At 45.4% G+C, this 27,553-nt stretch overlaps 1 protein-coding gene and 1 long non-coding RNA gene across 4 annotated transcripts in view; both read right to left on the bottom strand.

Annotated features, from left to right (window-relative positions):
• Window positions 1-25,575, bottom strand: part of LOC133219725 (uncharacterized) — a 167,161-nt gene extending 141,586 nt beyond the window's left edge. Inside the window, exons 1-2 of the long non-coding RNA XR_009727495.1 lie at window positions 25,229-25,575; window positions 22,139-25,198 (exon numbers count right to left, since the gene is read on the bottom strand). This is a non-coding gene — a long non-coding RNA (uncharacterized LOC133219725). The remainder of the gene's footprint in view (window positions 1-22,138; window positions 25,199-25,228) is intronic.
• A 563-nt stretch (window positions 25,576-26,138) lies between these two features.
• TTC7A (tetratricopeptide repeat domain 7A) overlaps window positions 26,139-27,553 on the bottom strand; it is a 166,500-nt gene continuing 165,085 nt past the window's right edge. The window contains exon 20 of one of the 3 annotated variants that reach the window (XM_061367218.1): window positions 26,139-27,011. In XM_061367218.1, coding sequence (XP_061223202.1) covers window positions 26,790-27,011 — 222 coding nt within the window. In that variant the 3' untranslated portion in view covers window positions 26,139-26,789. The remainder of the gene's footprint in view (window positions 27,012-27,553) is intronic. The other 2 variants (XM_061367221.1, XR_009727492.1) reach the window with 2 other exon arrangements.

Below are 27,553 nucleotides of genomic sequence, written 5' to 3'. Positions count from 1 at the left end.
GAAGCTGTGAATGCTCCATCCCTGGTGGTGTTCAAGGCCAGGTTGGACAGAGCCTTGGGTGACATGGTTTAGTGTGAGGTGTCCCTGCCCATGGCAGGGGGTTGGAACTGGATGATCTTAAGGTCCTTTCCAACTCTAACTGTTCTATGATTCTATATAACAGGAGATGCTGAAATAATGGAAGAGTTTTATATCAGCATTTATCAAGTCTAATCATAAATAACCTTCTTAATGTGGCCAAAGAAAAAGTGCGGCCGGAATCTGTTGTACATGCAAAAGTACTTCAGCTCAACAGGAGGAGTCTACATGTATTTCATACCTTGCATTTATTTCTGTGAATGAAGAGCAGGGGTCAGAGTATCTCAAGAATGAAATACCTGTTTGTAGCTCTGCTCTGGGAAACGTAGATCTCATTTGTGCATTAAAAGCCCACAGGTTAAACAATTCTATAGAAATGAGCAGAAGAACCTCGCTGAGCCCCGCAGCAGTTCTGGCTGTTCAATGAACAAAGGCAGGAGGGCTGTGGCAAATAAAGATGACAGGCAGCATTTTGCTTTGAGGATGGGAAAAGAATGTGCCAGCATTTCCTTGCTCTGGGACTGTGTTAACTCACAAAATGTGAGTAACATAATAATGGTCTATAGCCCCACTAGTCATTCACAACACCAAGGGGGGGGACTGAGGTAAAGGTTTATTGTCTGCAGTGCTGCGAGCAGTCATGTTTTCCTTTGATTCTGTATAAAACCAAGAGTTTATTTATCAGTCTTTTAGTCTTTTCCCCTCAATCTAACTTCTTAATTTGTTGGAGGGAAGTATGGCCTCTCTTGGGAGTCCAGGGAAGATCTTTTCTTTTCCAGTGCCCCGAGGGAGTGTTTCAACTGGTAACAAAGGACATCTTCCTCCTTTCTGTTGCTAATTGTATGTAAGAAAACAGTTGCATTTACTGTTTATAAGTAGCAAGTTATTCTGTGCAATCTGAATGCAGTCTAAACAATGATGAAGCATTTAGAAATTACTTGGTGGTGATGCACCAGCAGATACTGGAGATCTCAGCTTCTTGTTTACATTACAGCACCCATATGTAATGCCTGATAAGGTATTTGCTGTGACATTGGCATTATTATCTGCATCAGTTAAAATGAGTGTTAATTTATAATCACCTGAGATTGGAATACTGTTCCATGGCATTGAATTATTCACAACAAGGAATGTTCCATTAATCAATCTAAGAGACTAAATGATTTAGGGGGGGGAAAAGAGTATTTAGGTACCTAGAGAGGCTAATGGTGTTCTTGGGCTCTTTTTTAGGTCCTGGCATACAGTGAGCTACTCACTGATGAAGCTTCTTCTAAATACCCTCTTATTCTGAAACCAGAACTCATAAGAAGTTTCTTTCTTGAGCATTGGTTTCTTTCAAAGTGCTTGCATCAGTAAAAAGCCATAAGTAGTATGGAGGGCTCAACAATTATGATATTCTTTTAAAGAGCTAGTTGGGAATTAGACTTCTGAACTAAGAACTAACTACCTCCTTTTACTTCTGGAAATGATAATTTGGCATATAGGCTGCAGAATGCTTTTCCTCGGTTACATGCTCATTCTATGAGCTATGCTGAGGATGTGCTGGATGTGCAGCACTCAGTAAAGCCGGGAAACTGAATGCATGAAGCAAAAACTCTACCAGGGTCTGTGCTCTTTCCTTACTGCTTGACTGGGGCCATCTTGCAGTTTCTCAGAGCTATTAGGCGTGCTGTTTATTTAGAAGGATGAGATGGCAACAAACAAACTTGAGATGATTCACATCACAGCTACCCGTGCCCAAAATAGTGAGCTACATATGTTAAAGAATACAATTGAAGGGCATTTACTGAACTCCAAATGGTTTTTGCTGTTGGTGGGCAATGTAAGGTCCGTGATTCACTGTGGCTAATAACTGGAGAAGAGGAGCTTCCCACGGAAGCAGATGTATAATGTTGACTTTAATAGATCCTTGCCCAAGCCTATCCTTTTCCATGACGTGAGGGCTATCTCCTTGTATCTCTGCCTCATGATAACCCCGATGGCTTCATTGTGAATGAAACATGGGATATTATGAAAGCCTGACTCCACCAAAGATAGTGACGAAACACACATTGTGTGAGGTGAGGATATCACCTGCAAGGTTTCATTCTGCTCAGCTCTGGTTACTGAGGGATGAGGATCATGGCACCAGTGTCTTCTTGTGTCCTCACTCAGTGAACAGGGTGGTATGCTTGCCAGCCAAGCCGACAGCAGTCTTGAACGCAGAGGGTGCTTCTTTTTGTCTTTGAGTCTCAGGTGCTTTCTGTTGGCTTACACAACCTCTCTTTTTTATACCTCAGGCTGAATCCTGCTTTCAACCAAGTATTCCCACCAAGTCAGTGGGAGCTCCAATCCCTGCTTCAATCCAGCAGGATAGGGTTATGAAAGCAAATCTTGCAACCACTGCAGTGAGACATGCAGAAGAAGTGCCAAGCTCTGCCTAGCTGACTTTCCACTGTATAGTGAGGGAGGCTGTGTATGCCCCTTGGGAGGGCTTACATTAATTTGGCAGAGCAAAACACCCAGCGCAGGATTCCTGCTGCAGCTCACTTGTTAGATAGGCCTTGCAGTGCTGTGACTCAGCTGGTTTTATTTGTGGCAGAACTGTAAATATCTGGGCTACCAGGCAGGAGCTGCATGAGCAGCTTTGAGCTCAGCAGGCTTAGGAACCTGAAGCTGCCACTGTGTTCAGGCACATAAGCCCCTGTGTAAATTGGAGTCAGATTTGACTCCTAGCTGGGGTTGTTCATCCCCTCTGTGAATGAATCCACCTTATTTGGGTAGCCAGGATGGGTTTAGAGCACTAATAATAGCCCCCCCCTCCAGGTTAGGGAACTTTGACCTCAGATTTTATTTAGGATGTAGGACTTTTATGCAGATTGAGCACAGAGCGTGTGTGTGGGAAATGCAACATCTGGTCTGTTTTTATAGCTTCTTTTCTAATGCATGGTGGCAAATCCATTTAACTAAGCTGTACAGAAACATCATCACTTCTGCTTAATTATAAATCTGTTGCATATCATTTTGGTCTTTGAAAATGAATATGGATAAACAGACTTACCTCTAATCTATATTGATCTCTATCAAGTGATGAACAGATGATGAACTTAAACCATCGGGTTCTATGTCGTTCCCCATGCATTTCCCATCTGTACAGACATGGAAAGATGTTTATTGTAACTAAGACCAAACACTTCAAGTAAATGATTATTGTAGTCAGTTTGAAAAATAATAAAGACAAGCAAAAAAAGGTAAAGACCAAACTCAGACATAAGAAAATGTCTTTCCATACTGCCAAGGTCATTTGATGTCAGGATACAGAGGAAATATGCTCGTCATTTTGAGTAATGGGTTGTGTTCTTCCTTTTAGCAAAATGCATGAAGGTGAGCATACTGCTTAACATCTATGTGCTTGTTTCCTCACAAATGGGGGCAATAGCTCTCTGAAATGGATCTGAGAACACTTTAAAGGCAGCTGGCTTGTTTTTGTCCCAGTACTGTGTTAGTCAGAAGAAGCAATCACTAATCTTCCCAGTCCATCACTAAATGAGGAAAGGCACAACCAGAGTGCTGGAGAAGTGATAACATTCAAATAGGCTGTTATGGGGGGCAAAAAGGCAAATGATGCCCATCGTAAACTGCAAAGGCTAAACCTTAATTCCTCAGGGGAAGATCCTTGCTGGATTAGGTTTATAAATATCTTGAGATGGTACTTTGAAATTCCGGTTTCCAGGAAAGCATTTAGGGGATGAAGAAAGAACCCCTCATTAGGGTAGTGGAATTTCAGTTCCAGAGGAGTATGTGACCCGGTTGGCACTTGTGATTCCTGTAAGCCATAACTCACACCTGCCTAGATTTGGGGGAAAATACCTTTATTTCATCTTTCCAGTCATCATCGCTTTTCTGATGTAACTTCTACATGAAGTTATCTGAACAGCAAGCAACTTGATTAACGCAATGACCACGGGGATATTCATCCAGAGATGATAAAACTCGGTCACAATGGTCTTAGGACTACTTAGCCAATTGTGAGAAGGAAACATGAACAAGGGCAAGACTGGTTTCAGTTTACCCAAGTGTAGGAACAATGAAGACTTCCTTATCAGCTATGCCTTAAATTCTCACAGGTGTCATGATATTCAAGGTAGCCCTGGGGCCAATTAGCATGTGCTGTACCATGCTGTACCTCTGAATGACCCTTTGTTTGATTAATGCTATTTAGAAAACTACAAAATGCAACCCAATGTTTCTCTCTCCAGGGACAAGAATCATCGCAGTACATTTCTTTCTTCCTTGAAGAAGGAAATATATCCACAGCTTTGCCTTCTCCTTAATTTCTGAAGCTGCAGGAGATTGTTATCTTATTTCAATGTCCTATTCCAATTACACTCTGGTTTATAATCCTATAAAATTCAAGCTAACATGAAAAATCCTTATATACCTATATAGACCCGGGAGTGTTATATGGGCTTTGCACATTTAAAACCAAACAGTCTAAAAAGAAATCCAATGTCGTTTATTTGTGCTTGCTTACTTGTGTTATTTTTCAGCTTGGATAATAACAATTAGGTGGTTTATGATTATTTCACACTGAATTTCGCTCCAGGCTCCCTGTGCACAGCTCTTCAGCGGATCGGTGCTTGCAAATCCTGTGGGGAGAAAGTTTATTTCTCTGTTGGAAGATGGAGTTTCTTTTGGAATTCTTTTAAATTGTTGCTGCCTGCTGATCAGTCCTGGTTTTTTTCACAGACATGTTGGCCCTGGTACTGTCATGGATGCCTTGGCAAACCCTGGATCTGGCTTGGAAATCCTTGTGATGCCAAAGAATTAAATCCTGCACCCACCAAATTCCAGGAGTGAGGAATGAGTAAAAGAACACAAGTTTAAAAATATAAGTAACTGGAGTAAGAGTTTGTGCTTACTGAGTTATCCAAGAGCCCAGCAATCCCAACCTGGTGCATTGTTCGCATACGGAGTGACTGCTGTGCTCCCTTGGCTCATAACATGCCATGGTCTGGTCTCTAGTTCTGCCAAGGAGGTGCCAAACGGGTGCTCGCTTTGTAAAATTACTACACTCTTATCCTGGGTCTCAAACTTAGCCCTTGATTTTGTGGAGATTGGTGCCTACGCTTGGGCAACATGTGTCTTCCTTTGGCGTTTTGGCTTCCCTACCCATCTGGAGGGATAACAACACGTTTTCTCACCTGGGATAACCGAGGAGGTGGTTGGGAGTAGCTGCCCACAAAGAGGGAGTTACAGGCCATGAGTTTCAGGACAAGGAAAAGTATTCAGGGAAGGGAGGAAGCAAGTGAAGAATTCCTTTACAAGAACAGAGCATCCCTCTGGCAGGGCAAGTAGAGATAAACCTCATGGCAAGAAACTGAAAGTTAATCAGAAAAGAAGGCTCTAAAGGTAAGGGGGTGTTGTTGTTGATGGAAGAAGGTGCAAATACTGGAAGTTTTATTTTCTAACCCAATTTTATGATTATTTTACGTCAAAGTATAATTCAGGGTATTGATTTCAGTGGGAATATTTGTGCTCAGAGAGACGTGTGTTATATACCTGTTGAGGAAGGGGTTCTGGCAGGAGTGGTGCACTCTGTGCTGGGCAGCGTCACTAAAGTGCTCCTTCTCCAGCGCTTACAATTGCTTACAGCTTCCCGACTCTTCATGCGCCGAGCTGATCTCTTCCAGATGGTTTCCTTTTGAAACTGGTTTCATGCATGTGGGCTCGAGGGGAAACCAGCTCAGCCATTTAAAATCGGGAATGGCCTTTCTTCCCATGTGCTGGCTCTAACCGTTTCAGAAATGCTTTCTAACCCAAGTTGTTTTCAGTTAGAGGTCAGCCTTGCAAGGTGTAAGGATCCTCTTTCCTGAGACTTGTAGGACTGAACACATCATAGAGATGTATAGTTCTCCTTTTATAGTTATCTTTTGGTTTTTGCTCATTTTCTTGAAGTAGTCCTAACAATTCATAATGCATTTTTCATAAGATGATGCAGTGTGCTGTGTTCCCACTTAGGTGAAGTAATTAACTGGGCAAGTGAAATTAACTGGGCCAAGCTTCCTAAACCAGGATTTATATACTCCCAATGTATTTAAATCACCATTGTTGCTTTTGCTGAAATTTAATAACGTTACACCTATGGATTTCTTCTCTATGTGAGGCTGAGCAAAGTCTTGGAAAACCTTGCATTAACAGAGAGGGATTGGTAGGACAGGGTATGTCTTTGCTAATGGCAAGCAAAAACAAGCAAGACCTTCCCAGAGGTGTTTTATTTATGTGGTTGCTGGTAATAATAGAATCATAGAATCACGGAACAGTTTGGGTTGGAAGGGACCTTAACATCATCCAGTTCCAACCCCACTGCCATGGGCAGGGACACCTCACACTAAACCATGTCACCCAAGGCTCTGTCCAACCTGGCCTTGAACACTGACAGGGATGGAACATCCAGAACTTCCTTGGGCAACCTATTCCAGTGCCTCACCACCCTAACAGGAAAGAATTTCCTCCTTATATCCAATCTAAACTTCCCCTGTTTAAGTTCTAACCCATTACCCCTTGTCCTATCACTACAGTCGCTAGTGAAGAGTCCCTCCCCAGCATCCCTATAGGCCCCCTCCAGATACTGGAAGGCTGCTATGAGGTCTCCATGCAGCCTCCTCTGATCCTCAGGCAGGAAAAGCTTTTCACGAAGTGCTGTGGCTGAGACTCACTCAGGAGATGCTGAACTGCTTTTGAGAGGTTGTAAAAAGTTCTGCTCTTCATTTGGTGGTCAGACCTGTCTGGTGGCTCTTGTGTCCTGTGTATGCCCACCTCATGTGACACGGCAGGAGGAGGGTGGAGCAGATGGGTGTACCTGCCTCAGAGGAGAGGAAGGACAAATGGAGAAACGTAGGGGTGGGAGAGTTTATGAACCCTTATCAGGCTTCATAAACCTCTCTTATTGAGGTTTATATCAAAGCAGAAAGCTTTAATATCTTCTGGTTTTTCTTGCTTTAGGAAGACTTCAGAAGAGTTAGGGAATCCCTGAGCAGACTTGTCCCCAGTATCAGGTGGGACTGGGAAATGCTCCTGTCCCTGGGATGAGCAATGCCTTTACAGCCTGTGGAATATCTGTAGTGGTGTTAGTGGTCCTGGCAATCAGTAACTAAGGATATGAGATAAAATAGAGTGGTTTACTGCACTTAAGCACATGGGAGCCATTTTAGACACTGAAATTAATGTGGTCTACAGCATATCAACTGGTTCTGCCTGTGCTCTGCTTGCCAGGTTTGCAGCACAAAGGCAGGGGGCAAGGGAAGGCACTTGCTGCTGGGTTCTACATGCTTGCTGGCAGTTCTCTGTCAGCATTAAGGGAGCACAACTTGTGTTTCAGGCCCCCATTCTCTGTTGGCAAGCTCAGGAATGACCTGCTTAGGTTGTAAACACTGGGAGAAAGGCTCCTGTGGCTTTACAGCTCCTAGCTCAGAGGGAATCCAATCTCAGATCAGACTTTGGACTTTCTTGAGATCTGAATAGTTCTAAAGGTCTCTGCTCCTGTGGAGGTTGGGAGCAGCGTGCACCCAAAGGAAGGGGAGAGCTTAGGCAGCCATCTGCTTCTGTGTTGTGAGCACTTGTAGCATGCAGGAGGCCTGACACCAACCACAGTTTATGTTAATCCCTGTAAGTAATAGATGGCTCCGTGCTTGGGACAAAGTGCATGTAACACAGTCTGATTACAGCCACATGGCCTTCTAGGCAGATGAATTATATGCCTCTCCTTAGCATCGGGAAGTGCAGAGGTTTCTTGATGTGCTTCTACTGCACCATGTCAGATCTGCCAACCAAGCTGCTGACAGGACAGGTCTGTCCAGGGAAACTCGTGCTCCTCCTGCTAGTTCAGGAAAGGCATGGAGTCCCAATGGTGCAGCCAACCTGACCCTTTCCTTGGTTGCAGGGGTGTTAGCTAGGCAAGGCCTCACCGTGGTCAGCAGTGAGCATCCAGCAACCCACTGCTGCCCTTTCTCCCAAGTGTCCTTGTGCTTGACTTGGTTTTCCAGGAGAGGTCCTAAGTCAGATCCCAGTTCTGAAGCCCTCCAACCACCCTGCTTGCCCCAGTGTGGAGAAGTCAGTAGTTTGCATGCTCATGCCCTCCCACTGACACTTCAGCTATTGTCCACCAAAGACTTGTGTCAGGTTCAGGGCTAGCCTTTGCTCTCAGGTTACTGTGAAAGGATCTGATTTAATGAGTCTCTGAGAAGCGCTTACACTGTCCTCTCCTTCCTGAATGGAAGGAAAAGACTGATGAATAACTGAACCCTGCAACCTGATCTGGTTTCTGCCACCCATTGTGTTTCTGCTGGTGTAACCCTGGGGTTCCCCTTTGAGTGGGTGACGTGGTTCTGCTGTTTGCTTATCTCCCCTTTGAAAACAAGCCTCGTGGTCTGTGATACTGGAATTTCCACTGTGTAGTGGAAAAACATCTTCTAATGAGTTTAAAATAAGCAGGTATTTATATGAAACAGTAGTGCTCAGTAGAAATGGTGCCTGTGAACATGGTACATTCAACCCCCTTGCGTTGCTGTTTGTCTGAACATGACTCCCATTGTGCTGGCGCAGCTGTGTGGTAGGTAGCAGGGGACGCATGGCTGAGTTTTCTTTATAGATGCTTTCAAATATTTATCTGCAGGAGATAATGGCAGAGCTGTTTCCTCTTGTCGTCAGAATTGCAGAAAGGGTTTTAATCCCCCGTGCTCCTTGTGCTTACAGAGCCCTGACAAAAACGGGTTGGTCCAGCTGGCACAGGACCCTTTCTTCCCCTCTGCCCCCAGCAGCGATGTACTCTGTTTTAGACTAGCAGCATACCAGGAAAGCATCTACGTTTTGGAAACGCAGTTGAATCTGCTTTTCTGGGCTACAATCAATCAGATCTAACAAGGGCTCCTGCTCTTTCTCTTCAGTGTTGCTCCATTCCCCCTTTTGACCGGTGAGAAAGTGAGTGAAGCTGGAGGATGTGCATTTCTGACTCCAATGCGAGATGTAGGTGCCCAGCACGCACCAGAACTGAGCACTGATTTCACTCTTGCCAGCATTGCCATTGATGTGAGCACATCTTAAGATAATATGGACCAAACTGCAGCTTCTAAGTGCTTACAACTTAAAAGGGGTCCCAAAAGAATCAATTAAAACCTGGATTAAAACCTTAAAAGCTGCTGCAAGTCTGATATATTGCTCAGTTTTAAGTCAGCGCTGAGATACCATTTACAATAGGGCTGTCCACAGGGACTGCCTTAACGTGCTGCTTGTTGCTGTTTACTGCTTCGTATTTCCTCCAGTCTGAAGGTCTTCCGTTCCTTTGCTGTAGCTCTGACCATGCATTAAGTGTTTTATTGTGTCTTAGGAAGTACCCAGCACTGCGGCAGCCAGAGCACCAGCGTCCTTGGCCTTTGAGATAATGATGGTGTGAGAGGCTATGTGCTAACGAAGATAAGGATCGCATAGGGTTGCCTTCTGCCTCCCCAAGCCCTCGGGGTGATGATGTAAGCTCTTATAACAGTGTGAAATACAGTTCAGCAATCACTGTGAAACTCATGCTGAACAACCTTGCTGCCCTGCTTCTCACTCTGCCCTTCTTGCAAGGTGCTGTGATGCTGGTGCACAGGGGACAGGGTGCGTGCAGTGAAGCACAGCAATGTGTGTATTGCTGTGCTGTGATATGCCACACACACCCCTGTTTTCATACAGCATGGGAGAGGAGGGGCTGCAGGTTCCTTACCTGCATGCCTGCACACCAAAGCTGGGTGTCTCACAGCTGCCGCCCACCCTGTCTTCAATGCACTTCACCCCTGCTCTAGGCGGGATCATAGACTCATAGAACAGTTTGGGTTGGAAGGGACCTTCAAAGCTCATCCAGTCCAAACCCCTGCAATGAGCAGGGACATCTTCAACTGGAGCAGGTTGCCCAGAACCACATCCAGCCTGGCCTTGAATGTCTCCATGGATGGGGCGCCCACCACCTCTCTGGGCAACCTGTACCAGTGTTTTACCACCCTCAGTGTAGGGAATGAATATCTCCCTCACATCCAGCCTGAATCTCCCCTCTTTCAGTTTAAAACCATCACCTCTCATACTAGTGCAGCAGGCTCTGCTGAAAAGTCTTTCCCTACCATTAGGAAACTGATTTTTCTCCCCTGAGTCCAGACATGAAGCAAAATTAATCTCTTGCTCTTTTGTAACAGAAACTGCAAAGGAAAGGATCCTTTAGCTGCAGAGATCCACTATGATCTCTGCCCAGGACACAGTCACCATACAGATGAGTGTTACATTTGCATGGTGGCTTAGAGTGGTAAAGTACTGAAACAAGCCCTCTGTAATGTAACTGAGAGTGTAACCTTGGACTGCAGGCTGCAGTCCAGTTTGCGGTACAATGCTGGTGTTAAGCTTTGCCCTATTAACTGCGTGATAGAACAGGTGGGTTGGTAGATATCAAGATGGCATCTAAAGTCATGGTTAAGATGGTGTGGGGTTTTTTTCCACAACAGGGCTCTTCCTTAGTATGTGCACACACAGCACTGTGTCAGGGGAACATCTGGATCAACATGTGCATCGCTCCTCTCCGTGTGGGAGGAGCAGCCACAGAGCTGCATCACACCGAGTCCTGCTGGGTGCTGGTCCCCCTGCAACCTACTTGGTATGCAAAGATACCTTTCTGCAGTGAAAAGGCTTTGATTCACTCAGGTCGAGATCACTTTATTAGCACTGCAAAAACGCTAAGAGCCTATGCAGCTGATTGATAACCTCCTGCTCAGGTTGATCACCTGCCGCATATGTGATCCTAGCAGAGATAATGGGGAAAGGTGTGTTTATTGCTTTGCACTTAGCAGATATGGATATGCCTCTCGGTTTCGCAAACATGTCCTTGGTTAAAGGCTGTTGCTAAGCAATAGTCTAAGATAAGGAATACATACAAATCCCTACATGCTCAGTTTTGGGACTAGAGGCACTTGTAGGAGAGAGGTTTAGCAATACCCTGCTCTTGTCCAGAGCACCCAGAAGAAACGTTAATCTTTGTTAGACTGAGAACAGTGTTAAATTGCTCTGCAGTATGTCCCCCTCCTGCAGCCAGCTGCAGGGCAGAATAAACAGGTCAGAGGAGTAACCAGCTGTATTCCCCATCTGAGGTGACAAGGTACAGAGAAAAGACAACTCCTTCTGCCTGTGCCTTTATTTATGGCACAGTTTTGCACAGGGAGAGAGAAACAGAGCTTTCTGCTTTTTACCCTTCTTTCTGCTTCTGTGCATGCCATTTGTATGGTTTTGGTAGCTAGAATACATCTTGGTAGCACATCTGTCACCCACATTGCCTTGTGCCCATCAGCCAGTGAGTCACTTCACAAGCAGAGGGGAGCTTTCCAGTGATGGTCCTCTGCTGCTCGTGTCTCGTGGGTCACATCGCAGACTTGGCCTGATGTTTACCTACAATTGGACCTACTGCATTCCCCACCTGCCCTATAGCTTTAAGTCATGAGGTTCCCACTTGTGCCCCCCTGGGCAGTTTTCTCTGCTTTCCAGCCTGCCTTTGGTGGATCCATGCACCGCTGCAAGGGCAGGAGGTGAGCCCCATCCCTGCATCTCAGCAGAAGCCTCATGGGAAGCCTTCTTGTTTTCTGCTCTCCCCATTTGCCAGTGCATGTGAGGGAAAAGCTAGTAGCTGCAGGAGCTTGGCAGCAGTGGTGGGCTCGAGCTGAGCTGACACGTTGGGTGCAAATGGAGTCATGAAGTATATGTGGCAGTGTGATGCATATTAAAGCGATTTGCAGGGTAATGTTTCCCTGACTATATTCTTAGTAACAGAAAGCAGCGATCTTCCCACCTTAGCTGCAGGCACGTTGCAACACCCACCGGAGAGGCTGTCAGAAGCTGGATGCAGTGCTGGCTCCAGCAGACCTCAAAGCCTGGGTTTACAAAGGCTTTACATGGCCAGCCTGTGCCCTGCAACTCTGCTTCGTGCTGTAAACCCACAAGCAAGCACATGCTGTCTCCTGCTCCTGGCTCTCAGTGGCATGTATAAAAACATGCCCAAGAAATGACTGCGTTCCCTTAGGAATAAGGAAGGACCAGCCTAGTTAAAATGAGAGGAGAAAGTTTTATATCCATGTAGTTCCTAACTCTTTATTTGGGAAAGCAGTCTGCTTGCCTGGTGCTTCTCGGACCTTTGACATAACACTAAAATGACCTTCGCACAAACCTTCTCCAGCCTCTTCCCAGAGGAGAAGACAGAAGTTTTAGTTTTCTTTCCATCTGCTCTTGCTTCAGACCAGGGACTTAAAAACTGGGCTGCAGCTGCCCTCTCTAGTGAGGCCACAAGTGAAGCAACTGCAGATTGGCTGGGGAGATGTTAACCCCTTACTCTGCAGGGAGGGTCACTAAAACACCAGCTGGTGAGAGCTCTAGGAGCTTCCCAAATGTAGGTCCTAAAGCAAGCAAGGGGTCTTCCCTCTCTCCTGTTCTTTCCAGGCCTGAGAGCTCTGAAGCTCTGTCCTTGGGATTGCCGATTGCCTTCTCCTCTCTCCCAGTGTGCTAGCACAGAAGGTGTGGGTTGGGGTGGGAGGAACTGGGAAGAAGGAAAGGCAGCTCTTTTCTTTTGGTGTATCCGCATGGTTTCCCCAAAGCCTGCTGCCAGACACTGGCAACATAACCTTCTGCCTGTGGCCTTGCTTTATGAACTTCCCTCTCACAGAATCACAGCATGGTTGAGGTTTGAATGTGCATCTGGAAACCGCAGGGTCTAACCCTGCTCACCAGGCAGGGGGCAAGCAGGTTGCTGTCTAATGGGATATTGTGTATTTCCATGGGTGTCCATTCCTCAGCCTCCTGTGCTTGACCACCCTCACCAAAACAAGCTAGGTTTCATGGAATTTCAATGGAATTTCAATGGCATTTCTGGTATTTCACTACTGCCATCAAATCCTCATCTGAGCCAGGCCAGGAGTTCCTGCTGTCAGGTATCTGCTCAGAGAAGGAAGCACTGTCTTCCTCCATGCACTCTTTCTGGGATGCTACATTTGTTCCCATGTCAACCAGCTGCACTCATCTCTTCCAAGCCAAAGGAAGTGGCAAAAACCAACCTCCTCTTGGTTTCCAATAGATTTGAAAGTCTGCTGAGATGTTTCTTACAGGTGTATGAAGTCATAAATGCAAAGCCGAATTTGAAACACGAGCTCATCTACTTAATATGTACTTTACAGTCTCCGGTGACGGCGTTCTGGACCACCTTTGTACTTTGCTGCTGATGTGAATGAAGCTTCTTGAGACTGTGTCCTACCTTTCCTGTAAGTAACTTTTTAACCTGATAAGAATATTGTTATCATGCAGCCTCTAAAGCCCCAAAACACAAATACCTGGGCTGCTGTAGCAAACATGGTGTATTGTCCTTCAGGGTTTGATCATGGAGGTTATTTTTGTTATGCTAAATTTGACTAAATGTATCTCCAATTTTCCTGTCTCTACATCAAATGTTACATGTTCAGGAGCCTAGAATGACATCTGCTGCCAGTCATGTTAACTGAGAGGAGCACAAGACACTGGAGCGTCTAGTTTCTCATCACATACGGGATGGATAAAAGTATCTGTTGTACTGACTAGTCCATCAAATATGAATGATGCAGATAGGGTGGCTGTTTACATGCAGCATCTATTTTAGTTAAATTGAGAAACACACACAGGGGAGTGTTTCAGCTTTGTGGGTAGAAAACACTGGGGATGCTTTTCGTTGCGCCTTTTCCTTTCACCAGTGACAATTAGTGCTCAGGGCTGCCCAGTTTGTGGCTGGGAGAGGATGAGCTCTGCCTCTAGGATGAAGATCAGGATATCGTTAGTTACCCAACCAAACCTCATGAAACCAAAGATGAGGTGCTTGTCCCCCTTTATCATTCTAATTTTACCCGAACACTCATCTCTTTTGTACAGTGTTAACATAAGCATTTACAAAGCCTGTCCCTCTGGAGGATGACAGCAATTGTTTTGCTTAATGGTTAATGGCTTCCTCTCCCTCCAGACTCTGTGCCAGTGCATATTGTAATGAACAAGCTCTGGAAGAATATTATGGCCTCACTTCATCTATTAGGACACTTTACATAGAAATCTATTTTGCACTGCCATGAGTTATATAAACACACAAATTAAAGATACATACGCAATAACTGCTTGCAGAGAGCATTGTCTGCAGCAAACTCATTAGGCGAATGAATTACTCTGTAGAAAATCACTTAACCTTTGTGGATTTCCTGGTACTGTGTTTATTAATGTCCTTGCTTTGTTTTGATGTAATTTCTCTGGGTTATCTGAAAACATGCTCCAGGTTTGCAAATTGATGTACAACATTAAGGGTTCCTCTGGACATACTAATTATAGAGAACGCAGAATGAGAGGTCTCGTTCTGCTTTCCTGCATCCATGGGTAGAAGAGTCCAGATGCGTCTCCCTGTGCAAGGGCTCTGGAATCAGATCCAAACGATACAGGGCTAAACTCCTTCAGAGAAGGAAAAGAAAAAAGGGCTTTGTTTTCCATGGGCAAATGTTGATTACAAGCAGAAAGCTTCAGTGAACAGCCTTTCTCAGGGGTTGTGCACAGGGCTCAGTGGCTAATGTTTTGCTTTGGAAACTATTTCTCCAACAGCAAATGGAGATGAGGGGAAAATAGCAGACTAACTTTCTGGCAAAGGCCTACTTTGGTTGGAAAAACAATGCTCCACAGGCACATGGTGCTGTCGGGAAGGCTGCTAGCAGGAATACGGCAACTCTAGTAATTCTGCAAGTAGTAAAAACAGGATGCATCAGGAATAGCACGCTCGGGACAGAGTAACCCCCACAGAAGTACTGCGGCAGGAAGCAGCGTGTGTGCAGGGACCTGCACCGGTTAGATATTTTCAGTGGCAAAGCATCACTGAAGCTGTATATAGCATTTCTGCAATAACAAAAGATAATGATTAGTCACTGAAAACATGAAGTGACCTCGGGAGCCCACGTTCTGACTCGCCCTGTGCCAAGACGGCCTGTTCTGTTTGTTGGGAGAGCTGTGACTGGGGAACTCGGGAGAAGCTGTTGCAGACGCATGTCAGGGTGACTCACTCACCATCTTGCTGCCGACTGCATGGACGTGTGGGACTATGCAATGAAGGCAATGGAAAAACCTGGTTTGGTAGGTTTCAAGTCTGTAGCCTTATTTCAGGGACATAGTAATGGAAATGAAAGCAGGCAGGGACTCTGATGAGTACTGGAGCAGACTGACATTACTTAAATCTGTTGTATTGGGGATTCGTGGGTTTGATTTCGCCTCTGTGGCAAAGAGTTGCTTCTACATTTGCTGGAAAAGCTATGTCATGCTTGTGTCTTCTATAGCTGTACTTATAGCCCTGCAGAGCAAGCCAGTAGAGAGCAAAGGTTATTGACTTCCACTGATGTGTTCCAGGTGACACCAATACAAATAGAATAAAACCTTGGCCTTGAGGGGAAAGCTTCAGTGAAAGGTTGCATGGAATAATTAAAGCTATCATACAAGCCATGTCATACTGAAATGAATTGACAAGCAATATTAACCTGACTGAAACTCCTTACAGGTCTGAAGCCCTGGCACTGACTGAAAAGGCTGGGATGGGGGATAGTGGTTCTGAGGACAAACATGCTCTAGCTGGCAGCATACCCAAGCCTTGCAATTACTCAACTAAAGAGTAAGAAAAATAAAATCCGATTTTTGCTGCTTCTGCAGATCAGCATCATCTGCTGCTTTCTCCTTTGCATGTGTGGAATAGTTGAGGCAGGAAAAGGAGGGCTGGATACTGGGGGGTTTGCAGATACTCCCTGTAAAGTAAGTAGAAGACCTAGAAGGGAGCAGGAGGAGGAATCAATGTGGTGGAGAGAGAAGGGTCTGAATTCCTGCAGTCTTTGTGGTCTGGTATTTTACTTCCACCTCAGAAAAGGAACAGCTTGTAAGAAGCTGCTAATTTAGATAGGTTATGGATCAACAGACTTCACTCTCTTATGAAATAAGTGAACAGTCCTATTTATTGCTGGAGGTTATAAGTTAACCCTGCATCTTGGGATTGTAAGATTTATCAAGAGCAAATCAAAGCGTTTCACACATGGGCTGAACAACTGAAGTATCTGGTCTGTAAGAGCTCCTGGTCCAAACACTGTAATTTGCAAAGACAGGTGAAGCAAGGTCACTTATTTCTGGTGGAGACTTACAAGAACATGGCTTGGATTTGGATTTTCCTCCTAGGAGAGGCAAGGAAAAGATGATATTAAAGTAGATTAGTGGTGTATTGTACTGGTTTGTAAGAACAGCCAATGAATTTTGGAACTGTTCTTTCTAGTGAAACCAAAACAGATCTGATTTCGAAACCAACTTCATTGCCCTGGAGCTGTTTGTAAGTTGAAACTAGAAAATAACTTTGTGTATCTGATCACAAATGAGTATTTCCTAACTACAACTGTGGAATTCAACTCTGAAACAGAAAATGCTTCCTGGGCACTGAACATCTCTTTGTATTTTAGGTTTTGCATCATGAAGATACATACAGGACCCGCTGTATGTTCATGAGCGTTTCTAGTTTCATAGTAGATTGGTAACAACATCTTTCTCCCATGTGGGATGACTGGAAGCACAGCTGCTCAGTTAGCGTTTTAGCTTTCCTGGTAATAGTTATCAGCATCAGTGAAAATGTACATACATCGATTCAAGAGAGTGGACAGACTCAAATCCATTGATTAAATGTTCAAAGATAAAAGCTGAAGATGTTTTTCAATGCTGTAAGAAAGACAGCCATTAGTCTCTAACTTAATAGTGAATGGCGAGCCCACAGCGATGAATCCTCTAACTGCTCTTTTGCAAAACATGGATACTCCTTGTTTTAACAGATGTTTGGGGGGGGTAGGGGGGGTGTTTCCTCTGAAAGCTCTTCAACATACACACATTCTCATCTCCCACTTCACTCTTCTAAACGCAATCATCTCTGTGCATGATTGACCTAACTGATCACTATGGTTTCCAATTCAATTCAGGTCCCCAAAGAGGTCTTTTAATTAAGAAGCTCTAATAGAATCTCAGAGAAAACTCCTAAGTCCCCAGTCTTCAGGCTGTGAGCTACAGATCCCAGGAGTGTCTGCGGCCAACTAGTACGGGACCTTTTCCTTTTGGAAAGGTCATATCCTCTGCAGAAGTTTGGGTTAGTAAGTCTTACAGATGTAGACATCCCATGGAAAGCTCCTATGGATCACATAAGGCTGCAAAGCGCTGTAGTAGGCTGCTGTTGAGCAGCGAGTAGTGACTGAGGGAGGGCGAGCTGCAAGCAGGAGCACACAGGCATGTCTTGGTGTGAAGCTCTATCTACAGTTTGGGTAAGGTACTTGCCCAAAATGTTTAAGAACTGATTTTTACCTAGAGTGTGTCTGAGCCAGCTGCAGACTCTAACCACCATCACCTGAACTGCAGATGCGTGCATGGGGGGGATTTCAAAAGTACTTGGGGTTTGTCTGTAATCATAGGATCATGGAATGGTTTGGGTTCAGATCTTAAAGCTCAATCCGGTTCCAATCCCCCTGCCATGGGCAGGGACACCTTCCACTAGAGCAGGTTGCTCCAAGCCCCATCCAACCTGGCCTTGAACACTGCCAGGGATGGGGAAGCCACAGCTTCTTTGGGCACCCTGTGCCAGCGCCTCAGCACCCTCACAGGGAGGAATTCTTTCCCAATATCTAGCCAAAATCTATGTTCTTTCAGCTTAAACCCATTCCCCCTTGTAAAAAGCCCCTCTCCAGGTTTCCTGTAGCCCGTTTAGGCACTGGAGCTGCTTTAAGGTCTCCCTTTAAGAAGCCTTCTCTTCTCCAGGCTGAACCAGCCCAGCTGTCCCAGTGGGACAACTCCACTGTGTGTGTACACGTGCGTGCAGAGCAGCGTGTGCTGGTGTTCACCCAACAGCTCGTACTCATCTCCAGGAAACAACCTGCACTCGCTGGACTGCAGATGCAGTGTTTGGTAAGTGTTGTGCAGAAGCACCTGAGAATGCTTTCACACTGGGAACCCCAGCATTAGCCATGTGTGAGAACAAAAAGTGGCACTGGAAAACATTGCTAAACCTTTTCGAGTATGGTATTTGCTGGAAAGCAAAGTTCCAGAAAACTGGAGCCACTTATAAACTTGAGATAACTTTGGTGAATAGTTCTTGGCTGGCAGACAAAAAGGAAAATTTAAGTGTTCTGTGTAGATTGTTTCAGGATTAAACATCTTGAATTTCTGTTTCAAAACACTCTCCCTTCTGGCAATTCTCTCGCAACTTCTGGTCATATAAATCTGAGTTATTGAAGACACGACTTGAGGACTCCTGTCAGAACATTGTCTTCTTTAATTGGAGGGTTTGAAGCTCTTATTTAATAGAACATTTCTGAAGTTTCCTTTTGGAATGTAGCTTGAAACAAGTTCTTTTCTTCTCCAGCTTATTGTATAGCCGGCTGAACAGAAAGCACTTTGCACATAACCATGAGGAGGCGATGGGAAAACAGAGGAAATAACTCAAAGCCCTGGGTGTGATAAGTCACCCCCTTGACACAGCAGCCCTCCGAGACCAGACCCGGACCACATGTGCAGAAGCCCCTGTACCTTTCCGTACCTCGTAGTTGCAGCAAGGCACGTCTAATGTGAGCCACTGTAGATTTATAGAAGTCGTATGTACTGCATTAATTCATGAGTGGAAACTTCCCTTAGCTCCAGAGAAGAAACCTGAAAAGGGGGGGTTGAAGGAGGACCGCACCATGCTGCGACTACAGCGTGGTGGTCACTGGTGGGAGGCAGATGGTAGAAAGCAGCAAAACCCAAGCCACATTAATTTAACCAGTTCTGCACAGAAAACCACCCCTCTCTTGGCTCCACTGCAGACTTGGTGAAATCTTCCATCTGGTGAAAAATGAGGATGAGCTACCTCCCTTGCTACCCTCTGAGAAACACTTCAATACCCTCCAAGGAGAGGTAAGAGCAGCATCATTGTAAGTGGGAAATGAATTGCTCTCTTGCTGGATTTAACAGCTTCCTGTTTTGGGAATCTGAGATACCGTCTCACATTTCTGTTTGTTGTCAGGCTAGAAGAAGAGACTCCAAGGCTGCAAAGCCTCTGGTGAGGCAGTGGTTCATTTGCTAATTGTCTCTGCCAGACAATGCCATTTACACTGAGCACAAAATCACCTCTAACCTCCACTGACCAGAAAATCATTATATCCTTGAACTCCCATCCTTCAGAAACAGGACCCAGCATTGCAAACAGGGGCTGTGTGTGTCAGCTCCTCTGACAGGTCAACAAAACACAGGAGTGCTTATTCCTGATTAATGTACAAACACCCCCGTTCCCAGACCTAATTACGGTATCGTAAGCAACTCCATTACCAAAAAGCTGTCTGATTTGTCATACATAATGCAATGAATCTTGTGCTCCAAGGACCGCGCTGTCCTTTGGGAGGTGATGGGAACTGGGAGCAGGATTGGAGTCACTGTAAGCACACTGCGGAAGGGTCTGGGCCCCCTGCTCTCAGGGTGGGTTGGGGCTCTGATTGTGGCATAGGGCAGAAGCAGCATTAAGGTCCAGAGGGCTTTGGGGTCAGGTGGCTGGAGAGGGGCTGTTCTACGTTTACTGTTGCTGTCACAGATCGGGGTTTTTTTTATATGTTTCTGTCAAAGGCTGGTGAAGCTGGGATTTGCCTCTCTGAGACCTTTTCAGTAGAGAAAATGTCTCCTATTTTAGAGTTTTCACTGCTCATTTGGTTTTTTAGGACATGATACAATGCTTGCCATTATTGCTGTATAAATTTGAGATGCTCTGCCTGCCTCCTTCTCTTCCTCCATCAGCCAGATAATTACATCAGCTCTAAATGGGATCAGATGTGAAAATGGCATTCAGTTGGAATGACCTGTAAGGCTTCTGTCCTCCATAATTTAATACCTGCTTAACTTGGAACATGGAGGAAATCTTTGGATCTTGCTTTTCAGTTGGGGATGTTTTTGGCTGCGATATGCTGCTCTTCGTTTTGGAGACAACGCAGCAGAGGACACTGGCTTGACAGCCACAGCTCAATTAAATGCCACAGTGACTGGTAATGGCAACAGAATAAGCCAGTGATACGTAGGTCTAATTTCCCAACACCAGCCTTTAAAGGTTACGTGTGTATTCTTTCTTTGTTCCAAAGACTGGTTCAGGCACTTCTGACTGGGATGTGACACCTCTGGAGGGATGTGGTTAAAGACAGGCAGTGTCAGCAACGCTGCTTTGGTGACTCCACAGAAGCCTGACAGCCAGAGCCTGCGATGGAGGTGAGCACCTGGGCAGAACCAATGCTTCCCTTACTGTTTATGGGGTCGCTAAATATCAGTGAATCACATGAGGCAGGAATATACTGTATCTGTCTGAGTTGTTTTTACCCATTCTGCAGCACAAAAACAGAAGTGGAGGTATGAATAAATCATTTAAAAATATATAGAATATATATTATTAAAAATCATTAAATTATTCCTAATGGCCTTTCAAGAACATCATGTTAGGATTACCCACTGAAACATTACTTGGTTCTGTGCAAGGCAGGAAGTGATCCTGAATTGAGTGGAGTACCCTAATGATTGGGAGCTCCTCCCAGCAAAAAAGAGGGGTAAAAAGGCTTATTTTCTTCCCATTTAAATGGAAAGGGAATATTAAACCCCTGTGTGATGCAGAGAGGGTAGCAGGCAGTGTACCATTAGGATGGAAGCAAAGGTGAGTGGTCCCCCTCAGCGGGGACTGAGCAATGAAGTTCTTCAGTTTTCACTGGGATTCAGTGGTATTCCTCCACTTGGGCTCCTGCACAGAGGAGCAGTGGCAGCCTTCTTCCTCCCTCCTCCCCTCCCACAGAAACCCCACACTGCTGTTTCACTTCTCTGTATCATGGGAAAGGGGGGGGAAAGTCAGAGCTAGTGTTCCGTTTGCTTTAATTTCCAGTTTTTAAGGCTTTGTCCTTGCTCTGCTTGAGTTCTACTGAACACACTCGTACACTAGCCACAGCTAGGAAGGAATTCTCTCCAGAAGTCCTCTCCTTAATCTCGTTTGAGTATGGAACTAAGGGGCCGGCTTTGAAGCTTGCCCGAAAGATTGATGTGCAAGTGCAAAGAATGCTCTGGAAGCTCTTCAATGGAGACACTTCCAATTAACCACATGAGCACTGTCTGCAGCAGAAAGATGATTTAATGGCGTTGTGGCCACAAGAAGGTGAGTCCCTAAACTTGACGGCATAGTATTTGCATATTACCTCCATGTTAGAGTTTCTCACACTACCTTTGTTTATTTTTACTGGAAGAAGCACAAGAAAAGCACGATGCTCGCTTCAATCACCACAAATCCAAACATTTGAAGCTACATCACTCCTCTTTCCTGGCTCTGTTCCTCTCTGAAAGCACGCCGCTTGCATGCTTACTCTCCTTTTTCCCATGAACTACAGGGTGTAGGCCAAAATACCCTTTGCAACTGGTAACTTGCTAGGCACACTAGGTTCCAGTTAATACAGCAAATGGTCATTTCATAATGCTTGAAGTATCTGTGGCATGAATATATTAAAAGCCCTGAAATTGGCAGGAAATATGAGGAGCATTTCTTGTTTTCCACAGGGTCAATTTTATTCATCTGCTGGAAACTCCTTACAATGACAAAAAGAAGTTACATGGAAAACGGATTCCAACTGGATTAACAGTATTCAAGTGGCAGGTAGGAAACACTTGGATGTGCAATGGTGAGCACTTCTCTGTGTACCAGCTTGCAGAGGTTCTGGCCTGTATCATCACAGGCTGCATCACTGTGGTGTCATGTCCCTATCAGTGGTTTTAGCTTCAGACTGGCGTGCATTTCTGTGGGGAAACTATAAGGGTGGTGAGGCACTGGAATGGGTTGCTCAGGGAAGTTGTGAATGCTCCATCCCAAGCATTCAAGGCCAGGTTGGACAGAGCCTTGGGTGACATGGTTTAGTGTGAGGTGTCCCTGCCCATGGCAGGGGGGTTGGAACTGGGTGATCTTAAGGTCCTTTCCAACCCTAACTATTCTATGATTCTATGAAATGAGCTGGACCTTTTAGCATCCAGTGCCTTGGGAACCTGCCTTGGTTTGCTGGAGCTGAAGGCGTAAGCCAGGTCATGGAAGGCAAAGTTGGAGGAACCATCATCCTGGCAGCTGCTGGGTCAGTGATTCTTCCTCCTGCCAACATCACCAAACCAATGGGTGTTTCAGCTTCTCACTTCTAACAGAACAGCTCTCTAGCTGGCCATACACTGATAACCTTTAGCACTGAACCACAGCTTCACAGCAGGGAGACCATCACCCGGAGTCAGGCCTAGGAACAGGCAGGGGCTGGTTAAGCCAGCTCGAGTGAGGGGATGCTGGTGGGTACCCAGACGGGCACTGCAGTTGTCCCTTTGGGCATAAAGCAGCTCTCCTTAGCCACACAGAGAAGCATCATCTCAGCTGCACATGCTCCTTGCACAACTGTCAAATATGCCTGTAATACAATTCGGTCAGAGGCAGTTACCGCTGCAGCGCGGTGGCTCTGGCAAGCCTTGCTCTCCTAGGCTGAACTGTAACTATCAAATCTCTGTTGGTCTGGCTGAAAAAAGATCATAGCAGTGGTGTCTTTTCACTAAAAAGAGCCGTTTCCCACTCTACTGTCATTAAAGTGAAATATAAACTAGCCAAAGTCTGTCTTCACCAAAACTCTCCAAAAATGGAACATTTTTGGGGGATAAAATAACTGTAATTCTAACTGCAGCAGTCAGTGCTGTGCCTACTTTGGTACCCAGCCAGTGAATTTTAAAGTAAACACCCTCCAGGACTGTTCTCCATTTGGATTTATTAGTCATTACCAAGAAAAGATAATTAGCACTTCTGAAGCATTGTGATATTCAGTAGCATGAACTGTTTCCCATAGAAACGGACCGGGGTACTTGTGCAGTGCAGAATATGGCAGCTCCGTTGGACTCCCTGTACAGAACGAGTACACTGGTGGGCAGATCCTCAGCTGGAGGAAATGCTCACACTACCAACAGCTCCAGTGGAGCTAATGACAGTTTATATAGGGTAAGGCAGGGAGAGGAGTTGCTCCCTGGCCTCGTAGGCTTCTCTTTCTGTACCCTGGAGGCAGAGCCATTTTGGTTACAATAGACAAACCTTCTTGTTGGTCAAAGGCAACAGCAAACACTACTCCTCTACTGCACCACAGGAGAATAGAAAGTAATTACTTTTCTTTCGTGTGCACAAAAAAGAAAATAGCCTTTCAGTGGAACAAGAGGATCCTGGGTGTAAACCAGCATCCTTAAGGCAACGATGCCTTTTTTTCTCTTTCTAAACTGAGAAAACTGTTGGACTCAAGTCAGTGCTAAAACTTGCAGAACTGGTTTTTCACTTATTGTTCCCCTCGCTTCCATTACTTACAATCATTGGTAATAATCATATGAGCGATAGGATGTAAATCTTGCGTTCTAAGTCTCAAACCCTGAGCGTTAAGCATGCCAGGCTCCCTGCTATACAAAGAAGTATTACCCACTGAGTTCAAGGAAGTAGGTCTTTAGATTTATTAGTGTTCCTGTTTAAACAAATACTACAATGCATAGGCTTGTCCCAAGTAGTTGTCCTTGTTTTTCTGTAAGTATGACCAAAATCCGTGCCAAATAACAGAGGTAGCATGTAAGCTTGGGAAAGCCTCTGTTTTGGGGAGCACTAATAACAAATGTAGCTAGAGGATTTGCCCTGAAACACATGCAAGTCTGCAACAACCACTCTCTTGCACTGTACAGAGCAGTTTAGGCCAGTGTAAAACCTCTCCAGCCAAGAGGTACTTTGTATCCTCTGGGAAGCACACAGCAAATCTTGGGGTTGAGTACAGTATGGATCCAAAATACTTTGTCTGCAAGTGATGCAGGGGCTGTGATGTGCTGTGCCGGTAAAAGGGTACCTTACCCATGTTATTCCTATTGATGCTGATGGCATTTACTCGTGTGAGTCTTCCTTGCCACGCCTGAGGCAGAGGCTCTTAGGATTGCAATTCCAAAGCCAGTAATGCCTGTTAATACACACAAAAACCACGGGACCACCCTGCCAACATCCAACAGGCTGATGCACTCAAAGTATTTGTGCATGTCTGTGCCTCTCCTAGCAGGATGACTGCTGTGGCAAGTCCGATTATCACCAAGGTGAAGCGATGGCAACAAATGTGATGGGCTGCTGGTTGTTTACCAGCTACACTTGCAGAAGTAAATGGGTCTGTGAGTGTTTGCTTTTCAGCTGCTGCTGGGAAACAGCACCCTCCTGCCAGGTCACAGGCCAGCTACGTTACAGACCTCGCAACGCGGTTCCTTGGTTGCAGAGGTGGATGCATAGCTGGTACTCAAATAGCTCTCCGGATGCATAGCTTGTACTCAAATAGCTGCCCAGTACACAGAAGTTGCTATGGCAGTGCTTTACAGGCGTAAGTTGCACAAAAAGGTGGTGATGTGAGACCACACTGACTCTCCCACCCTGGGAACCACAACAAATATCGGAATATAATATCTATATATTTATATGTATGTATCTACTTAAGTAATTGTCAGATTGCATCTCACTGTGAGCTGGGTTTAAAACACCTGGGTAACAATTTTCAAACTATGCCAACAAACAACATCTCTCCTTCCCTCTCCTTCCCACCTGCAGTGCAGAGCAAGCTGACCTCATAGCATCCTCCACAGTAAAATGAGTCTCTGCTGCATCTTTCTGTCTTCATGAAACTCATTTAATTCTGGTACTTTAACACCTACTTCTTTCTCTGCTGCTGGTGCTGCTGCAAAGGAGAAATGTGGCCAGTAACACTGTCTCCTTGGAAACCTGCCTCTGGCCTAAAAAGCCTGATATGGTGCCTATGTGACACTGGAAAACCAGAGCCTCTGAAAGGGCTGAGCACATTTTACAGCACTGGTGCTTTCACTCCAGACCCTGCAGCAGACAAATAAGCTGGGCTATCACAATGCTAAAACTTGCAGAGGGAGTTTAGTTGGGAAAATTCAATGGGAAAAATGCGAGATATTGGCCATGGAGTGCAAGAGGCTGCTGGGAGCACCCTGCGGGCAGGAGCTCTGCGATGGTGTGGGCTGGGAGCAGCACGAGGCACCCACCTCTCCATTAGCCCGCAGATTTCCATGTAATTGTAAACAACGCTGAGTTCAAGCCTGCTGCCAGAGCCTTGGGCTCTTTAAGAAATAACCCCATCTCGTTTATTGCCTGAGGATATTCTTATCTCCGGAATGAACTAGTTGCGGATCACAATACTGGGCAGAGTTGTAGTACAAAGTGTGTTCTAGTGCAAACCTACTTATGAAGTAGTCACAAATCTTCTTTGGACAGAAACGGGCACAGAGCCCCAACCTTTTGTGTCGAAAAGTGCCTGCGGCTCCTTTCTGCACCATCTTCATCTTGGGACTGGTCTGGCTCTCATGTGCCATGGCATATAGAGCTCTGGTGGGGCACAGCTAAGGAGAAGCTTAGCAGGGGGTATGCCAGCTGCAGCCCCTGGCTGTGCCAGCATGGGGAGGCTGTGTGGATTAGGGTTATCCACTCCTGCATCTGATACGACAGGCAAAATAATGCTGCCCTGCTGAAGGCTCAGCTCCTTACCTCCGATGTGAGATTTCTACAGACAATCCAAAGATTTGGTTTTAAGAAACAAGTAATTCATACATACACACACTGCCTTCAGTATAACATCCCTTAAAAGACTGCTGCCGTCTTTTGTACCATGAAAAGATGAATATGAACATGTTTTGTGCCAGGAATGGTAATGCAGTAGAGCACAGAGTTCAGTCACAATACACTGGTAATCACTATATGCCTCACTCAAAGTGATGCAATAGGTGATTAATCAGCACAAAGCTCAGAATTCATAACTAGCTATTTCACGTAAGGCCTTTCAATAAATATGCAAGTGGAGATACATATAGCTTTTTAATATAGTTCAAGTGTGAACTGATTTGGTCTTTGGTCTTTCTGCTTTTGTGAATCATACTGCAATAGCAGCTTTTGAGAAAGAAAAAGTATTTTTAATTTAAATTGGTCTAGGCAAGAGCCACACTAAATATAGTGAGCATATGCAGCACATAAAACCAAGGCAGGAGAAAGGATTATCAGAATAACTGGAATAGTTTTGTAAGCGGCATATACTGTAGGTCTGTATGGTTTAATTGTCGTTCCTATCCCTGTCAGAGCTGTGTGGAGGCAGCCACATGTTTAAGCACAACTTGGTCAAGTCAGTTGGTGCGTTTACTCCTGTTTAGAGCTGGTCTGGGCTTGAATTAAAGCCTGAGGGGCATGGGGGGGGCTTGGTGTTTATAATGAAAATTGAAAGGTGCAAGTGCTTTGGACAGCTGTACCCTAGCATGAGCTTTCTACAGTCACCTTGAACCAACACTCTGAAATAAGCCTCGCTATTAACTTGAACAGGAGATTAGCCAGGCACCTGTGAAGAGCAAGGCAGTCTGCTTGTGCCTGTTGCAAATTCTTCTGCAGTTAGGCTTGTCTCAGCTAAGCGGGAAGACCTGAGCCCCAGCCTGGAATTGGTTCTCCCGCTTCCAGGTTACAATGGCACTTTTCTGTTGGGCTTTTTCTTTGTTTATTTGTTTGGTTTTGGTGTCTGTCCGTGACTGAAGGTGCTCAGTTGCTGAGCAAAGCTTCAGAGCTCCCTGGGTATGACAGTGAAGGGGATGACAGGACTGCTGGATTCGAGGTCCAGGGCGGTGAGGAAGCATTCGATGGCTGCTTCGTTCTTGCCCTGAGCTTGCAAGACCTCTCCAAGGCTGTTCCAGGCCCGGTGACTGGTGGTCTGGATCCGGATGGCATCTCTGAGGACCTTCTGGGCCAGGTCCCTCCGCTCAAGTCTGCTCAGCACCAGGCCCTGTCAATAAACAAGTGATGAGCAGTTAAAGACACAAAACAGGAGAATGGAGTGCCCCAAGTCCTACCAAGCTGGGCTATGTATGAGTGCAGGCACAGAAGTCCTATGATGAGGGATCTCCACCTATTTCTGTAGAAGAGGAGCAATCAGCTGGTAAGTTCAGGTTGTTTTTTTAATTGCAAAGTGTAATTTAAAAAGCAATCATGAATTAGTTCTTTTCTTTAAACACAGAGACTGATCCAGCTCAGAAGTTCTCCTGCTGCGTGTTACTGTGGCAGCATATACTGGTGCTACACAGAGAAAAGGCTACAGGCCCTTGAAGCATCCCTCTCTCCTTGAGTGGCTTACACTGGATTCGAATCCCCAAGGAAAATATACACAGGTTCAGTTACACCCAGCATCTAAATTAACTCTTGCACATCTGGAATATCCAGCTGAGGTCAAGTCTGTCAGCTCCTACATCCTGACCACACAGACAGATCTTTCTCCTTAACAAATGGGGCTAGAGGGATGCAGCTCCCTTCTACGCTTCTAGGGGCAGG

This window comes from Neopsephotus bourkii, unplaced genomic scaffold (genome assembly GCF_033783945.1).
Source record: "Neopsephotus bourkii isolate Nb327-2 ecotype Australia unplaced genomic scaffold, CSIRO-AGI_Nbou_v1 NB_1373, whole genome shotgun sequence".
Classification (NCBI taxonomy): Eukaryota; Metazoa; Chordata; class Aves; order Psittaciformes; family Psittacidae; genus Neopsephotus; species Neopsephotus bourkii.
Note: the sequence above shows the minus strand (reverse complement) of the source record. Positions and strands in the feature narration are given on the sequence as shown.